The sequence below is a fragment of the Protopterus annectens genome, chromosome 3.part0 (assembly GCF_019279795.1).
Source record: "Protopterus annectens isolate FY-2018-M chromosome 3.part0, PAN1.0, whole genome shotgun sequence".
Taxonomy (NCBI): Eukaryota; Metazoa; Chordata; order Ceratodontiformes; family Protopteridae; genus Protopterus; species Protopterus annectens.
In genome coordinates this window covers 271,203,253-271,221,668 of record NC_056731.1, presented here as the reverse complement: position 1 = coordinate 271,221,668, position 18,416 = coordinate 271,203,253, and the positions used below count along the sequence as shown (strand labels likewise).

At 44.8% G+C, this 18,416-nt stretch overlaps 1 protein-coding gene across 3 annotated transcripts in view; it reads right to left on the bottom strand.

The window, feature by feature from the left end:
• AZI2 (5-azacytidine induced 2) overlaps positions 1-18,416 on the bottom strand; it is a 1,152,833-nt gene that overhangs the window by 782,391 nt on the left and 352,026 nt on the right. For all 3 annotated transcript variants that reach the window (XM_044064752.1, XM_044064755.1, XM_044064753.1), the window contains exon 5: positions 11,630-11,726. In XM_044064752.1, the coding sequence (XP_043920687.1) occupies positions 11,630-11,726 (97 nt within the window). The remainder of the gene's footprint in view (positions 1-11,629; positions 11,727-18,416) is intronic.

Sequence of the window (18,416 nt, the reverse complement as noted above, 5' to 3'; positions counted from 1 at the left end):
ATATCTTTTCCATTTTGCTGAATAATTTTTTCTTGTTGAGGGTCTGCGAGCCTCAAGGATTATGTCTTTAACCCTTTGGGATAAATTTGGGTTAATTGGTCTTATGCAATGTTCCAGGCAGTCAGCTGCAGAGTTTTCAGGTTTGGATGCAGATTGTTGTAGTTGTTCTGTGTTAACAGCAAGGGAACCAGGGGTAGTGGCCATATTTGTTCCCGAGACATGCTCCTCAGTAATGGGTACCAATGTTGCCTTGGCCAGTCTGGAGATATCAGAATGATCCTTGGACGGTCCTCTTTGATCTTCAATAGCACTTTGTGCATCAAAGGAAGTGGTGGGAATGCATATGCTGTCAGGTTTTTCCAACTGAAGGATAGGGAGTCCACCTTCCAAGCAAGTGGGTGGTACGTCCTTGTGCAGAATTTCTTGAGTTGGTGATTGCGTGGGGATGCAAATAAGTCTATTTCTGGGAGTCCCCATTTTCTTGTAATGGTTTTGAAGATGTCCGGATGCAGCATCCATTCGTGGGCATCCGTGGTAGTCCTGCTTAAAATGTCTGCTAGAATGTTTTCTTTTCCTGGTACAAAAATTGCCTTTAACTGAATGTTGTAGCTCAGGGCCACATTCCAGAGATCCAGTGCCATCCGGCAAAGAGGATACGAATGTGTGCCTCCCTGTTTGTTGATGTACCACATAACTGTGGTGTTGTCTGTCCTTATCATCAATAGACCCTGTTGAAGGAATGGTCTGAATGCCTGAATAATTGCCAGTTTTACTGCCAGCATTTCCTTTAGATTTATGTGTAGGTGCAGCTGGTTTTGAGACCATAAGCCTTGTATGCACTTGTCCAGCATGTGTGCCCCCCAACCGAGGTCTGAGGCGTCTGTCGTGATGGTTTGGCTTGGTTGAGCACTGTGAAAGGGCAATCCTGTGTTTGATTGACAAGCCTGAGCCCACCATAGGAATTCTTGCTTCAGGCATGGAATAATGGGAATCTGTGTTTCTAAGCTGTGCTTGTGCTGAGACCATAAATTCCTTAGGTACCACTGTAGTTTTCTCATATGTAGTCTGGCATGAGGAACCAATATTATGCAGGATGCCATGAAGCCCAAGGCTTGCAGTACTTTTCTTGCTGTCAGATGGTTCTGCTTTGTTAAAGTCAAGAAGTAGAGAGGTAGCTGCTCCTGTTTTTCTACTGTTAGGAATGCCATTTGCCTTGATGTGTCCAATTCTGCACCCAAAAAGGTTATTCTCTGGGATGGTATCAGTCTTGACTTTCTTATATTGACTGTGTATCCCAGGGCTTGTAGCAGATAAATGACCCTTTGTAAATCTTCTGCTAGTTTGCTTTTGTTGTCCGCTTGTATCAGGCAGTCGTCCAGGTATGGGTAGATTTGGATTCCCTGAAGCCTGCAATGAGCAACTACTGATGCCAGGCATTTCGTGAACACTCTGGGCGCAGTAGATAAGCCAAAGGGCAATGCTGAGAATTGATAATGCTCTGATCCTGCAAGAAATCTGAGGTATCTTCTGCAGTTTGGTCGTATGGGGACGTGCAGGTATGCCTCCTTGAGATCTAGAGTCACCAGCCAAGACTCCTTGCCCACCATGGGAAGAAGCTGCTGTAGGGTCAGCATTTTGAATTTTGGAACAAAGAGGAATGTGTTTAAAGCGGACAAGTCGAGAATAGGTCTCCATTTGCCTTCTTTTCTTGGTACCAGGAAGAGTCTGGAGTAAAATCCCTTCCCCTTGCTCCATAGATGGCACCTTTTCTACAGCTCTCATCCTTAATAATTTGGATATTTGTTTTAGTGCTTCTGACTTTTGGTTTGGAGGTAGGTTTGGCATTCCTCTCTTCCCTGGTAGAGTATGGAAGTGAAACCTGTAACCTTGGTCTCTTATCTGTAAAATCCACTTGTCTCTTGTGATGTAATGCCAGTTTGTTGCAAATAAGGCTAGCTTCTCTCCTAAGGGTGCTTGCAGTTGTTCCCTGGTAGGCGGTGCCAGAGCCAAGTCACTGTGATTGACCTGTAGTTGTGGTAGTGGCTGTGTCTGTGGCTGTGCCTCGCTGGTTGTTGCCCTGCCACTGACGTCCTCTGTAGGCACCCCTGGATTGGCTTCTGCCTCTTGAACACCTATTCCTGCCTCTCTGAGTTCTGGAGGAGTCTGGAAAGGACCAATTCTTGGAGGGCCAATTCCTGCTAAATCTCGGAGGTTGGACCTGTAAGAAATCTTTTACTGTTTGGACAGATTTTGCCTTCTCTTCCATCTTCTTCAGCACTTGTTGTGCAGGAGAGCCAAACAAATTGATCTTATCCATAGGAGCATCTAATAGTTTGATTTGACATGGTCTGGTAAGGCCTGTTCTTTTAGCCATGCATGCCTTCTGATGACTGTGCCAGTCATGGCTGATCTAAAGGAAGCCTCCAGTGCATCATAGCCGCATTTTAGGGAATGGTTACTGACTTGTTGAATGTTATGTACCATTTCCTGCACATATTTTTTGTCTACTGTCTCATCTGAGGACACTTTTTTGGTTAACTGATCTAGCAAGAATTCTTGATACTGCATCATGTGAAATTGACAGTTCAAGGCCCTAGCTGAAAGAGTAGCAGAAGTGTAAACTTTTTTACCCCATCTCTCTAAGGATCTGGATTCCCTTTCAGAGGGGAGGGGGTTTTTGGCAGAGGTGGCTGCTACAGCCTTAGGTCCCTGGGAGATAGTCTCTGGATCTGCAAGGGGAGCCTTATACAAGTGGTAATGTGTGTCCGGGAAGCTGTAGTATCTATCGGGCTTAACAGGGGCCGGAAGCAGAGAATCAGGAGCAGTACAAGCATCATTAAATGCATCATCTACAACAGAAAGAACTGGAGGTATAGCTAAAGGCCTATGTTGTGGTAAATGCAGAAAAGTTCTAAGCCTTTTTCTGGAATCTGAGAAATCCTGGCCCTGCCACTGAAATTGTTCCCTCATAGCATGCAGGGTTTCCCCAAAGGAAAATTCCTCAGGTGGAGAGGCAGAAGGAATTGACTCTTCACCATCGGAGTCTTCATAAGGAGAGTATGGGGTCTCTGGAGGGTCTGAATCATTTGAGTCATCAGAGGAATCATCTGTAGACACTGGCTCAGGGGGCTCTACTCTAGGCCTCTTCTCTGGAGGCGGGTGAGAGGCCCTGCCTGGTTGAGGTTGGGATCCTCGGATTAAAGAAATGAGATCCTCTGCTAAACTAAGCATTTGTGAACTAGAGCTAGGCCTGTGAGAGGGGGGCTTAGCAGGCACAGATTTAGTAGTTTTAGCTGCTTTAACCCTGGCAAAGGCCTTAATGGACATGGCTGCAGGTGGCCTAGCAGCTCCACATGCAGGGGTTGAAATATCCAAGGGAATAGTGTCTGATAATTCCTGAGAAACTGTAACAGCAGGTGGGATATCAGAAGCCGATTCGACGAGGTTGGTAGAGGCCTCGGCAGAAGGAAAGTTTTCAGCTGAAGGAGGAACCGCTTGCTCGGTTTCAGCCGAAACCGAGACACTCGCGGTTGGCTTAACCGCGGTTTCGGCCGAAACCGTGGACCGCGAGTGTCGGTCCTTTTCCTTGCGTTTTTTAGATATTTGCGCAGTCGGAGGATCCGACGGCATAATATAAGCAAAATCGGAGCCGAAAAACTCCTCAGCAAACTCCGACCGACGTCTAAGCGTCCGCCGGTTAAAAGAAGCACAGGCTAGACAAGCTGCGACGTCGTGGTCTGGGCCGAGACAAGGTAAGCAGTAAGAGTGGAAATCTTTATGAGGTATTTGTTTCCCACAAGTTAAACAGTTATTCACTTTTTCTGACATCGGCTGAGGCAAGAAAGAGTCCCCAACGGGGTACTTAGCTTTTTAGAAGTCTTCGAAGTAGTATTCGGTAGTAGTAATCTCTGGTTCTGACCGACCGGCACTTGCGAACAGCTTCTGCTTCGGGTGCCACGCGGCAAGAAAGACTGAGGAAAATGGCGTCGGCTGATGCCTTTATACCCGAATAACTGCAGCTATGACGTCGGGTGAAGTGCGACACCAGCCGATGCCAGACCCAGACTTTGGAATCCGGCCGACCGAAGGGCTGCCTGACGACAGGGCAACCCATTTGTAAGGACTGCAGATGCATCCTTGAAGGACATCTGGGTTATGATCAGATTCTCAATCAAAACCCTCTGTGTTACCATTGGGATACAAGCTTAAATCTACCTTAGTTTGCTGCTGCCACTTACCAGATATAAACTTGATATTACTACTGGCATCCTGCATATCATAAGGGTTCTTGCCCCACTGTAACAAATCCATCTCATTAATGTAATGTAACAGATGACTGTGCCACCCAACATGTTTAAGTAAATGTTATATAAAAATCGTCGATAATTTCATTACATTATTACGACAAATGTTTCATATAAGGGGTAGATCTGGGAATATGTTTTTTTATCCACATATATGTATTCTACTGGCAGGAGAATGTCTTGCTTGGTCTGAACTGCTGATTTATAAAAGGGAAGTAGTTATCTCTCTATATTTAATTCCCACTCTGTTTCTGGGTCTAGGAGTGAATCTTGTGCCTCTTGTCATAATAGTTCACATAACAGCAGTAGTCCTTAAGAACTCCATATGGGGATTTTACATATACTGTTAATTTTGAGCACAGTGGGTTGGGTACCTGTATCAATTACCTCTTTTACAAAATGGGATTCACCTGCTTGAAGCTATCTTTGTGAGTCTTTACCACTTGAGGTAAACTCTGTTGAGGAGGTTAACCACCCTTCAGTTGTGCAGTTCTGCTACAGAAAATTACACCAAATGAAGTGGGGGGGGGGGGGTTACACACCCAGGTTCTACCATGGGCAGCTGCGGCCTTTAAAATATTGTGAGGCTGCAATCAGTAAACTAATGGGCAAGACTAACTAAGCATAGTTACATTTTTACGGAAATAAAAATCTGAACACCAAAGCATATATTCAGCAGAAGTGTGATAGCAGCTATCTTCAGTCAACAAGTCTGTTCTGAACTTCTGACTGCCCCTGCAGAGTCACCAACTGCATTGTGTGCTAGTCAAGATACTGTAGAAACAGTTGATACATGTGACTCCATTTTGGAGTACATATTCAATTCAGCAATCGGATCATGTGAAAACAAATCACATACACAATGCAGTTTAGCTCTCTAACCAGAAAAATGCTGGATGCTTACAGAGCTTGAGGGGTTCCCAAATTCTTTACCGGAGGGTTGATTTTGAACTGCAGGTTCTTTTTGAGAAAGTGTAGGAGAGTGAAGTGTTTTATCAGCTTTGAAAGCCAGTAAAGTACTCAAGGAACACTCTAAGACAGACATCAGCATACGTCTCAACTTCCTTGGTAAATAATTCTTTTTTTTTGGGGGGGGGGGTGACAATTGTTTTGCATTAACATGTATTTTCTGAACAATAATAGGTATGAAACTCCAATGTCTGGCATAAGTGACTGACTAATTTTCACTGATTTATCAGAAAAATAGGATTCAAAATCTTGTACATTCTGCAGACTCACAGAAGGATAAGAGATACTGCAGGCAAAAATAAAGTGATCCTCTGAGTGGAAAAAAAAAACACTACTTTTAAAAGCTGTAAGATACTTCATTCTATCACACTTTCTAAGTGTAGTAGAGTGACATCTTACCCACTTTTAAAAGCTATTTTGACTTCTGGCCCTATTCCTTGCAACCAGTACTATGTCCTGTTACCCCTTGGCATGAGGTCTCGTTAAGCACCCCAAGTATTAAGATTGGGTCTGGTAGAAAGGAAGCTCTTACCAAGTGTACGTTTTTCTCCAATTTCAGAGCGCAAACGCACCACTCAATACACTACAAGAGCTTGCTACAGCTAAAGACTGAAGTTAAGCTCCAAGTCTTAGGATTTATTATTCGCTGCTACAGCACTTTTAGGTTTACATTTGATAAGCAAGTCAAAAAGTACAGTTTTGTACCTACCATAAATGTAGATGTTCGAGTGTTCACACTGCTGCAGTCATTACACTTGGGTTATCCTGTCGTCAGGCGGTCCCGCAGTTGGCCAGAGTTCCAAAGTCTCAGTCCGGCATCGGTTGCTGTCGCTTCTTCCCTGACGTCAGTGCGCCAGGGGTACATAAGATGCATCCGAAACCATTTTCTTCAGTTTTTCTTGCCCCAGATGTCAGGTGCCCCCAAGTAGGAAGGCAATACATATTGCTAATAAAAAATATACATATAAAAATAAAAACAATACCTTCAGTTACAAGCAAATACACCACAAAGGTTGTATAAGACAGAAAGGTATAGATAAGTCCAGCTAGTTCAGAGGGGATGGAGGGAGGGTAACCTGGACTGCAGCAGTGTGAACACTCAAACATCTACATTTATGGAAGGTACAAAACTGTACTATGTTCATCGTGTTACACTGCTGCAGTCATTACACTTGGGTAGAATCCCAAAACTAAGGTGGCTGGTCTATAAAGAGTTAGGATTGGCTATGAGGCCCTGCAGAACTGCAGTGGCAAATCCTGCTCTGGATTTAGAGTAAAGAGGCAGGTGGTAATGCTTGGTAAAGGTGTGCACTGAACTCCAAGTTGCAGCCTCCAAAATTTCCTTGGTAGGTACTCCTCTGAGAAAGGATGTTGAAGTGGCTGTTGCCCTGGTGGAATGTGGCCTAATGTTATTTGGGACTGATTTTCCATGCTGTGTGTAGCAGTAACATATACAGTGTCCTATCCATTTGGATATAGTCTGCTTTGAGATAGCCTTGCCCTGTGATCCTGCAGCATATGCTACAAACAGTTGCTCAGTTTTCCTGAAAGCATTTGTTTTGTCCAAGTAGAAGCGTAGCTGCCTGTGTATGTCCAAAGAATGCAGAAGTTTCTCCCCTTTATTCTGGGGGTTTGGATAAAAAGTTGGCAAATGGATGGTTTGGTTAAGAGCCACACTAGATACCACCTTTGGCATAAAGGTAGGGTTTTTGTCCTTAAAGAAACCCTGTCCTGATGAAAAATTATAAAAGGTTCCACTCATTAATGCCTGTAGCTCTGAGACTCTTCGTGCTGAAGTTACTGCCAGGAGCAGAGCTGTTTTCCATGATAAAAATTTTAGATCGGCTGTATTGGCTGGCTCAAAAGGTGGCAGGGTTAGTTTTTCCAAAACGAAATTGAGGTCCCAAGTTGGTGCTCTCCGGGGCGGTCTTATGTTTTTAGCCCCTCTGAGGTGCTGTTTTAGCAAGGGATGAGAGAATAATGGAGGGTCTGTGTTGTAATGTGTTGAAATGGCAGAGGCGTGGATCTTAATTGATGAGAAGGATAGGCCTCTGTCCAGCATCTCAGTTAAGTATTGTAAAATCTGAGGAATGTTTGGAACTAGAGGTTCAAGGTTTTGAGCCTGGTTCTAGGCACAGAATCTCTTCCATTTTTCTGAGTAAGCTTTCCTGGTGCTAGGCCTCCTGGCCTCCAAAATAACATCCATCACAGCTTTAGAGAGAGGTGTTGCCTGTTTGACTAATGAATCTGCCATGCAGCCAGGTTTAGGGTTTTGTGCTGACCATGCAGGATCTGATTGTTTTGTTGAGTCAGAAGGTGTGGAATTTGAGGCAAAATCCATGGTGGGCCTTGAGCCAAGTTCCTTAAGATAGGGTACCAGTGCTGGCATGGCCAGTCTGGAGCAATCAGGATCATCTGTGATTTTTCTTGTCTGGCTTTTAGGAGTACCTTTGAAAGGAGAGGCAGTGGCGGGAAGGCATAAACTTTTAGGTTTTTCCAGCTGAACAAAAGAGCATCCACTTTCCATGCTTGTTTGTGATAAGTCCTTGTGCAGAATTTTTGTAGTTGGCAATTCAGTGGGGAGGCAAAAAGATTTATGTCTGGGCATCCCCATTTTTGCATTACCATGCTGAAGATTCGTGGATTCAATTTCCATTCGTGAGGGTCCATGATATTTCTGCTTAGATAGTCTGCCAGAGTATTTTTCTTTCCTGGCAGGAATTGTGCTTGCAGGTGAACTTGAAACGTTAGAGCTGTGTTCCACAAGGTCACGGCTTGCCTGCATAGGGGATAAGAATGAGTGCCCCCTTGCTTATGTACCACATTACTGTGGTGTTGTCTGTCTTTAATAATAATTGTCCTGGATGCGGAAGGTCCTTGAAAGCTGTTGGGGGCATTTTGAACAGCCAACATCTCTTTTTGATGGATGTGAAGATGCATCTGGTCTGTGGTCCACTTGCCCTGAATGCATTTTCCTGCCATGTGTGCTCCCCAGGTGTAATCCGAAGCATCTGTTGTTAGAGTCTGTCTGGCTGTGGGTAGGGTAAAAGGCTGACCCTTGTTTAGGTGACATGCCTGTGCCCACCATCGAAACTCATGTTGTAGGCAGGGAATCATTGGTATTACTGCTTCTAAGCTGTAAGAGTGTTGAGTCCAAACACTTTTTAGGTACCATTGTAATTTCCTCATATGCAGTCTGGCATATGGTATTAGTATGCAGGATGCCATGAATCCCAGGGCCTGCAGAATTTTTCTTGCAGGGAGATGGGACTTTTTTGCCAGTAGTTGAAAATATTGAGTTAGTTGAACTTGTTTGTCTGGCGTGAGGTAAGCCATCTGGGCTGTTGTATTTAAGCTGGCACCCAGAAACGTAATCTGTTGTGAGGGCACTAGTTTTGACTTCTTTTTGTTTACTGTGTACCCTAGAGAAATTAGCAGCCTTTTTACAAACGCCAGATGCTGTAGAAGAACGTCCTTTGTCTCTGCTTGAATGAGGCAGTCGTCCAGGTATGGATATATTTGAATTCCTTTTTGTCTGCAAAATGCAATTACAGGTGCCAGGCACTTTGTGAAGACCCTGGGCGCAGTAGATAAGCCAAAGGACAGTGCAAAGAATTGGTAGTGCATTGTACCAGCTTTGAATCTGAGGTATCTTCTGCAATTTTGTCTGATAGGGACATGCAGATATGCCTCTTTGAGGTCCAGAGTAACAAGCCAAGCCTTCTTACCCAGCATGGGTAGAAGCTGCTGTAATGCCAACATTTTGAATTTCGGAATATCCAGGTAAGTATTTAGAATTGAAAGGTCTAGTATGGGCCTCCAGGCCTTGTCCTTTCTGGGGACCAGGAAGAGTCTTGAGTAAAATCCTTGCCCTTGTTCCTGTTGTGGTACTTTTTGAATAGCTCTCATGTCCATGAGGGCTGAAATTTGTTTTTGTGCCTCTGCCCATTGATTTTGTGGCAGGTCTGGCATTCCTTTTAGCTCTGGTAAAGTATGAAAGTGGAACCTGTAACCTTGAGACACAATATTCAGAACCCATTTGTCTTGGGTGATTGTTTGCCAGTTTTGAGAAAAAAGTGCTAGTTTTCCCCCTAAGGGGGCTTCCAAAAGGGAAGTGTTTGGGGTACAAAGGGGAAAGTCATTGTGACTGTTTCCTGTAAGGTTGAGACTTGTCCTCACCTCCTTTTGGGGTTGAGGTGCCCCACTGTCGTTGTCTGTTTGAGCCTTGGGGTTGAGTTCTGCCTCTTGGGCGTCTGTATCTGCCTCTCTGTGGCCTGTCTGACACTGGAAAGGACCAATTCTTTGTTGGCCAATTTCTGCTAAATTGAGGTGGCTGTACCTGTAAGAAATCCTTGACTGTTTGCATAGATTTAGCTTTATCCTCCATTTTCTTTAACACCTCTTCTGCATTAACACCAAACAAGGTATCATGCTGTAAAGGATCATCCAATAATTTTGCCTTAACATGATCAGGTAAACTCTGTTCTTTTTTGTCTTCGAATCACAGAACCTGTAACTGCGGCTCTACAAGAGGCCTCTAAAGAATCAAAACCACATTGTAGAGTATGTTTTCCCACCTGTTCAACTGCATTCAATAAATCCTGCATTTCTTTACAATCAGGAGCTTCTGAGCTTGCAAGCATTTTCTGTTTTAACTGAGCCATTAAATACTGTTTGTACTTAAGCATGTGAAACTGGCAATTTAAAGCTCTTACTGCTGAAGTTGCAGAAGTGTATACTTTTTTCCCCCATCTATCCAAAACTCTGGAATCTCTGTCAGAGGGTACTGGATTTTTTTGCAATGGAAGCCTTAACCCCTTTTGGACTCTGGGAAATAGTTTCTGGATCAGCCGAAGGGTTTTTATAAAGAAACTTGTGAGAGTCTATCTGGCTTGGCTGGTGCAGGGGGCAAAGAATCGGGAGATGAGCTGGATTCAGAGAACACATCATCCACAATATCTAGCACAGACGGAATAGCCAAGGGCCTGTGCTGAGGCAATAAAAGGAAATCCCTGAGCCTTTTCTTGGATTCCGAGTAATCCTGACTTTCCCAATGGAAATGTTCCCTCATGGTATGTAAAGTTTCCCCAAAAGAATAATCCTCAGGAGGAGAGGCTGAAGGGATAGATTCTTCAGCATCAGAGTCCTCATAGGGGGGGGCAGAGAGTATCCCTGGTCTGAAGAGGAATCAGAGGAAATGGAAACCTGATCAGAGGAATCATAGTCTGTATCCTGCCTAGGCCTTTTCTCAGGAGGGGGATAATGAGGTCTTCGGCCATTTTAAGCATCTGTTTCTTAGGCATGGAGGACTGTCCAGGAGAATGCTGTACTTGTTTCTTTGTCTTTAATGGTACTTTTGTCTTGGCTGTTGTTTTAATGGTAAGTTGTGAAGGTCTGAAAACACCCTCAGAAGCCGATGCCTGCTCAGCGGCTCCGGACCCATCTGAGGGATTAGTTTCCGTAGGCCCAATACCTTGAGTTTCCAGAGGCCTAGATGTCTCCACGTGGGAGTCGGAGGCAGCCTGTGGCTCTGAGGTAGCGGGTGTCAGGGGCTGCGAAAGCGCCTCACTGAGAACCGGCGACTGGCCTAGAAGAGGTTTCGTCGTCGGTTTTGGACCTCGGATGCCTGTCTTTATCCTTGTCCTTGCGTTTTTGCGGTCGTCGGTTGATCCGACGGCATGGTATAATTGAACCTTCGGCCAAAGTAGTGCAAAGCAAAATCAAAACGTCTTTTTATAGTGCGTTTGTTAAATCTAGCACAAAACCGACAACTAGTGACGTCGTGATCGGGGTCTAGGCATGGGATACAGTAAGAGTGGAAGTCCTTATGAGGTATTTGCTTCCCACAAGAAATACAATTATTAACTTTTTCTGACATTGGTCTGAGGCAAGAAAAAAGTTTCCCCAACGGGGTACTTAGCTTTATTGAAGACTTCGGATCTGAAATTCGACTTCAAAAATCTCAGGAGTTGGCTGACCAGCACTTGCGAACTGCTTCTGCTTCGGGCACTGCGCGGCAAGAAAAACTGAAGAAAATGGCGTCGGATGCATCTTATATACCCCTGGCGCACTGACGTCAGGGAAGAAGCAACAGCAACCGACGCTGGACCGAAACTTTGGAACTCTGGCTGCGGGACCGCCTGATGGCAGGATAACCCAAGTATAATGACTGCAGCTGTGTAACACGATGAATGTCAAGAACAATCTGCTCATAGCATTACTCTTTTTTTTTTTTTTTTTTTTTTTTTTTAAATATAAAGACTGAGCAATAGTGATTACATTACAAGGAAATTACTTCATGACAAAGATGCAGTATTACTAGATGCTTTTAAAGCCTTTGTGCTTGAAGTACTCACCATGGTAAGTCTCTATTTCAGTCTTAAGCTGTAGGAGTTCAACTTCTTTAGACTGAAGTTGTTCAGTAAGATGTTTTATAGACTCTTGCTCTTTGGTCTACAAAAAAGATACAAATTATTACATGAACTGAAAACAGTACAAACATCTGACAATCATGTGACCAGACATGTAGCAGAAGGTGAAAACCTGACAAATTAAGAAAATCCTCCTAGGAATTTCACTTTATCCAACTCTGGATTAATCAAAGTGTTGATAATATTAACTAAAGGATGAGTGGGCACAGTCCCTGGACTAAGGTATATGGGGTGCTTGCCCCCACTAGAAAACCATAACTAACTTTCTGTTTTCAACCATCATCCTTCGTCTAGGACAGTTTTTGATTGCATGGCCTTCAGACACCTAACCCAGACTCACATGTACAGTAGAGAGTTGATTATCCAAACTAATTGGGACCTAGGGTAGTTCAGATAATCAAACTATTCAGATAATCTAACATATAAATAAACCGAATAAAAAACTTCTAAAAATGTTTTTGATAAACATTAAACAAGAAAAATAAAATAAATTTACTGCAAGTACAAAACGGTTCAGTACAAGTATATCATTGTACTGTAGTTAAACATTTATTAGCCAAACTGCAGCATAAGAGATACCAAACAGGAGTTACTAGGAAATACTCAAGAATGCAGCATCCACCCCCTCACAGTACAGTATCAGCAATCCATCTACATGCTGTGGGAGCAGAAGCCACAGCCTTCTGCATCAAAAGTAAATAAACCACCTGTTGTGCTACTGACAATGCTTTTAAATACTTTAGCACAACAGTGATATAATTTGCTAAACAACAGTTGCACATTGTAAACAGACTTGGCATAAGCAGCAATAAACTTCTCTTCCCCTGAAGCTCTCACCTCAATGTAAAATGCACTTGACACTCAACCACATCTCTCAACTTTGTAGCACAAGAAATTTAGAAAAAGCAAAAAAATATGAGGGAGGGGGACAAATGCCCGAAACCAGGGACACATTTTAAATATTGCTTGTATAATCTTAGAAAGTTGTTAAAATAAAAGTTTTTTGTGTGCTACCATGCATTTCCTGAGCGATAGGAAGACAAACTTAAATTGCTGTCATTATTTAGTGAATTCAGTCCTCACTGACCAGCCAGAAAACCACAAATTTTAAGAGGGACAGAACAAAAGTACGAGCCAAAACTTCCAGACAATCAATGAAAATCTGGACAATTTGGAGCTATGCACTCAACTCCTTGAAACACAAGTGGTGGTAGGGGGTAGAGAATTCAGGCTCTTGTACCCAAGGTACAGCATTTGAGCCTGAGCAAAATAACACTAACCACCATCTATTGCTAACTGGGGCAATTCATTCACACACACACATGCACGCAGGCACACACACGCACACATGTACAGTGGAAGCAGCAATGAATGGAAAGTACAGTTGTGCACACTTACCATAAATGTAGATGTTCCGAGTGTATTCACTGTTGCAGTCATCACATTTGGGTTATCTGCTTGCAGTAGCCCTCAGTCGGCCTGATTATCAAAGTCTTGGGTCCTACGTCGGTTGCGGTCTCATCTTCCATGACGTCAAATAGTCAGGGGTATAAAGCATGCAGCCGACACCATTACATCAGTTTTTCTTGCCCCAGATGTCAGGTGCCCCCTTAATGGGAAGCAATTAAATATATATAAACAAGGTTATACCTCCAACAAAAAAGCAAATACACCAAAAAGCTTTTAAGCATAGTAAAAAGGAATAGAGGTATAGCCAAAAGAAGTCAGGGGGCTGGAGGGAGGGTAACCAGGACTGCAACAGTGAATACACTCGAACATCTACATTTATAGTAAGTGTACACAACTGTACTATGTTCTTCATGTTTCACCGTTGTAGTCATCACATTTGGGTAGATTCCCAAAGCTAAGGATGGGAGGAGGAATTGGAATTTAGATAGCATTAGGATCCGCTATAAAGCCCAGATAGACTGCAGTGGCAAAACCAGCTCTGGATTTAGAGAAAATTGGCAAATAATAATAATGCTTGGTGAAAGTATGTAAGAACTCCAGGTAGCAGTTTCTAGGATGCCCCTGGTAGGGACACCTCTGAGAAAGGCTGTAGAGGTAAATGCAACCCTGGTTGAATGAGGTCTTGTCCCCTGTGGGGTAGGTTTTCCATGGTGCTTATAGCAGAAATGAATGCAATGGCCTATCCATTTAGAAATGGTTTGCCTTGAAATGGCCTTCCCCTCTGCCCCTGCAGCAAATGCCACCAGCAGCTCTTCAGATTTCCGGAGAGGTTTAGTCCTGTCCAAGTAAAATAAGAAGTTATGTTCTTACCATAACGTTCCATGTGAATTGTTCATCTCGCCTTTGTTCTTGCGCATGGGTTCGGAGCCGATCCTCGGCTCCGAGATGGCCACTTCTACAGCTCTGCATCTTGAGAAAGCTCGAGGCAAAGTCCTACCCCACAATCCCCTAGTGCTAATCCTCAGATCTAGTTTGCTAACACCAGAAGATAACAATGCGCCCCAGGCGCTAGCAGTAATTTAAAGATAAGGGGCAGCAATGCCCTAAATACCTAGGCACTGAGAAGTGTACCCTGACAACAGAAGAAGCCAGAGACTGAAAAGAAGGCGTTGAAGACAAGCTAAACTGGAATCCAAATCATCCCGTTCTCCGAAGAAAAAACATAGGCCGGGGGATGGAGGGTGGGTAGTAAGAACAAAGGCGAGATGAACAATTCACATGGAACGTTATGGTAAGAACATAACTTCTTTATGTGAAATTGTTCAATCTCGCCGTTTGTTCTTGCGCATGGGTAGCGCCCCTAGCTCCTTTACCCTGGGTGGCTCATGGGAGAATGTTCCTGAGGACCGTGGAATCAAAGGAGGCCATATCTTTGGAGTTCTTGTCCAACTTATAATGGAGAATGAAGGTATGAGGCTTCGCCCAGGTTGCTGCCGCACAAATAGTATCCAACGGCAAACAGGCTGCATGGGCTAGAGATGTGGCCATCGCCCTGGTAGAATGAGCCTTGGGTTGAAAAGGTAATTGCTGTTTAGCTGTGAATAGATAAATTTAATACAATCCGTGAGCCATTTAGACAAGGTAACTTTCAGAACCGCCATACCTTTTTTTTGGTCAGCAAAGGATATAAATAGCTGGTCTGATTTTCTGTCATCTTTTGTCCTTTGCAAATAAAACCTGAGTTGTCTGTGGACGTCTAACTTATGCAGCATATATTCCAACTTGTTAGTGTGATTTTTGAAAAAGGTGGGAAGTTCGATGGATTGGTTAATATTTGAAAGTGAACAAACTTTTGGGAGAAAGGACGGATTGGTGTGTAATGTCACTCTATCCGAGTGGCAAATCAAGTAGGGAGGTCGAACAGATAGAGCGTGTAATTCCGAAATTCTACGAGCGGAGGTGATGGCCACCAAAAATAAGGTTTTCCATGACACGAACTTAAGAGAGGCTGTGGAGGCTGGTTCAAAAGGGGGTAACATCAACTGGGATAAAATTAGGTTAAGATTCCAAGGAGCAACTGGGTTACGAATGGTAGGATGGAGGTGGAAAGTGCCTTTCATAAATGCCTTGCAAAGTCTGTGGGACATGATGGAAGAATTTCTTTCACCCACATGAAAGTTCGATATGGCCGCCAGTTGGACTCTAATTGTGGATGATGATGCTCCTTCTTCAAAGATCTTAGACAGAAACTCCAAAATTTTGTGCACCGGTGCTTCTGTTGGATTTAATCCTTGTTGTAATGCCCAATAAGAAAAACGTTTCCACTTGCTCCGGTAAGTCTTTGTAGTGGATGGTTTAAGAGAGGAAACAATTATGCGTTTAACCACAGGGGACAAAAGGCTTGACCTGGCTAGGATGGGAAGAGGAGCAGCCAAGCTGTCAATTTCAGGGCCTGCAGGGATGGAGGAGGGGCTCCTGACGCATGGGTCAAAAGGTCTGGAACTGGGTCCAGAATCCATGGCTCCTCGATTTGATGGGCCTGAAGAAAGGGGAACCAGATCCGTCGAGGCCAGAATGGGGCTATTAGAATTATGGTCGTTTCCAGACGTTTGGCTTTCTGTAGAAACCTGGTGATTAACGGAATGGGTGGAAAAGCATAAAGGAGACCCGGGGGCCAATCATAAACCAGTGAATCTCTGGGGACGCTCCCTGGTGAAGGGAGAAGGGCAAAGTAGCTTCTGCATTTGACATTCATCGGCGATGCAAAAAGGTCGCAGCAAGGCTGGCCCCACTTGCGGAATATCGCTTCCGCCACTTCAGATTTCAGAGACCACTCGTGGGGTAACAGGATGGCTCTGCTCAACCTGTCCGCAATTACGTTGGACGTCCCGGGAATGTGCGTTGCTATCAGAAAGCGTCCGGTGGAGACAGCCCATTGCCAGATCCTGAGGGCCTCTCTGCATAGTGGATAAGATCTTGTTCCTCCCTGTTTGTTGATGTACCAGACCACTGACATGTTTGTCTGTCTGGACTGCCACTGTTCCTTGAGGTAAGACGCTGTGAAAGTGTTGCAACGCTAGAAACACCGCTCTTAGCTCTAGGACATTGATGTGCAGTTTGCATTCTGTTCTGGACCATTGACCTTGGACCGTCTTTCCCTGGAACAAACCCCCCCACCCGATCAGGGAAGCGTCCATGGTTATTGTCGCTATCGGAGTTGGTAGGGTAAAAGGCCAACCTTGTGTCAAGTCTTGAGATAGCATCCACCATCACAGATCCTGCTTGCAGCAGGATGTGATCAGAATTTCGTGTGACAACGGCAGGTGCTGATAGGACCACTGGGCGAACAGTAGCCATTGAAGGATCCTCATGTGCATTCTTCCTAGAGGGACTGCAACCAGTGCAGCTGACATTAATCCCAGGACTCTCAAAACCTGTTCTGCTGTTGCTTTTGTCTTTTGAAGGAGTACTGCAATTTGCTCCCTTAGTTTTGAAACCCTTTCTGGTGGGAGCCTGACCCTGACCAAAGTAGTGTCCAGTTCTGCCCCTATAAATGAGATACGCTGTGATGGCGATAAGGTAGATTTTTCGAAATTGATTGTAACGCCAAGACGGGAACAAAGACTGATTGTGTAATCTCTTGCTTGGAGCAGATGATACTCGGAGGTGGCGGAGAGGAGCCAGTCGTCTAGATACGGAAACACCCGGAATCCTTGTTGTCTCAAGTGAGACACTACTACTGCCATACACTTGGTGAACACCCTGGGGGCTGAGGTGAGGTCAAACGGCAGAGCTCGAAACTGAAAGTGACTGGCTCCTAGCTGGAAGCGCAGGAATCTCCTGGACGGTCTGGCCATCTTTATATGGTAGTACGCGCCCTTGAGATCTATAGAGCACATCCAGTCTCCTTCCTGCAGAAAAGGAAGGATTGACTGTAGCGTGACCATTCGAAACTTCTCCTTCACTACGAAGGTGTTTAGTTTGCTGAGATCCAGAATTGGTCTCCAGTCCCTTGTCTTCTTTGGAACTAAAAAGAACCTTGAGTAAGTTCCGGATCCTATTTGGTCTGCCGGGACTGCTTGGATGGCTCTTTTTCTGAGCAGCTTCTGGATCTCTAAGGCTGCCTGATTCCGCAGATTGGGTGGAACGTCTGGGAATCTTTTGGTGGTAGGGGGAACGTTTATGAATTTTATGTCGTAACCTCTGGTAATTATAGTTTGTACCCATGAATCTGAAGTTAAATTTCGCCAGGCCAGCGGGTACAAAGTTAAGCGTCCCCCGACTGCCTCCAGAGCAAGACAGTCGGGCCTCCTCTCAGGAGTGCTGGAAGGGCTTGCCAGGAAAAAGTATCTCTGTCGCCCTGGTTTTGCGGACCCCCTCTGCCGCTTGGTCGGCGTCTTCCATTCCTTCCCCCTCCTCTGCCTCTGGAAGGGGCATTATCACTCGGTGTGGACTGAAAGGAACCCTGTGTCTTACAGAACCACATCTTTCCGCCTCTTTGCCCTTTGGGGTATGGTCTGGAAGGGGCGGAAAAACGGACTCCTACAGCAGATAGGGTCTTCCCTTCTTGCTCACACCTAGTGAGGGTCTCCTTTACTTTGGGGCCAAAAAGAGAGGCACCATCAAACGGGACGTTAGTAAAGGAAGACTTGAAGGATTCCGCAAAGGAGCACAGCTGCAGCCAGGATTGTCTCCTAAGTGCAATCGCTGAAGCTGCCGCTCTACTCGCACCTTCGGTCGCATATGAAATGAGCCTCATGGAGGAGTTGACTACAGAGTTAAGGGTATTAAGTTGTGCTGTCACTTTCTCGGCAACAGCAGCATCTGTACGACCCTGGAGAGTATCTCCGAGTTCCTTGAGGAGATCCCTCTGTAAACGCGTAAAATGCGTCAAGAAGTTCAGCGATCGCATGGAAAAAGTCGCAGAACAGAAAACGCACTTCCCATATCTGTCCATCGTCCTAGAATCCTTATTAGGAGGATGGACAGCAGAAGAGGACTCCGACATGTCCTTCTTAGTGGCTGCCGCCACCACCATAGTATCCACTGGAACACCCTTGGTAAGAAAACTCTTGTCCTGGGGGGCTGTTATAAACTTATTCGGTCTGCGGGGAACTGGTTCCACTGTGTCAGGTGTCTCCCAAGCCCTACTAGCTATCAAGTCCATAAGTTCGTCAAAGGGAGGGGTCACCCAGGAGGTAGAAGGTAGAGCCCCGAATGCCTTCAGCAATACTGATTCATCCACCGAAGGGTTAAGTGGCTGCCAATCTCCCCTCTGTTTTAGGATCTCCAGGATGTCCGC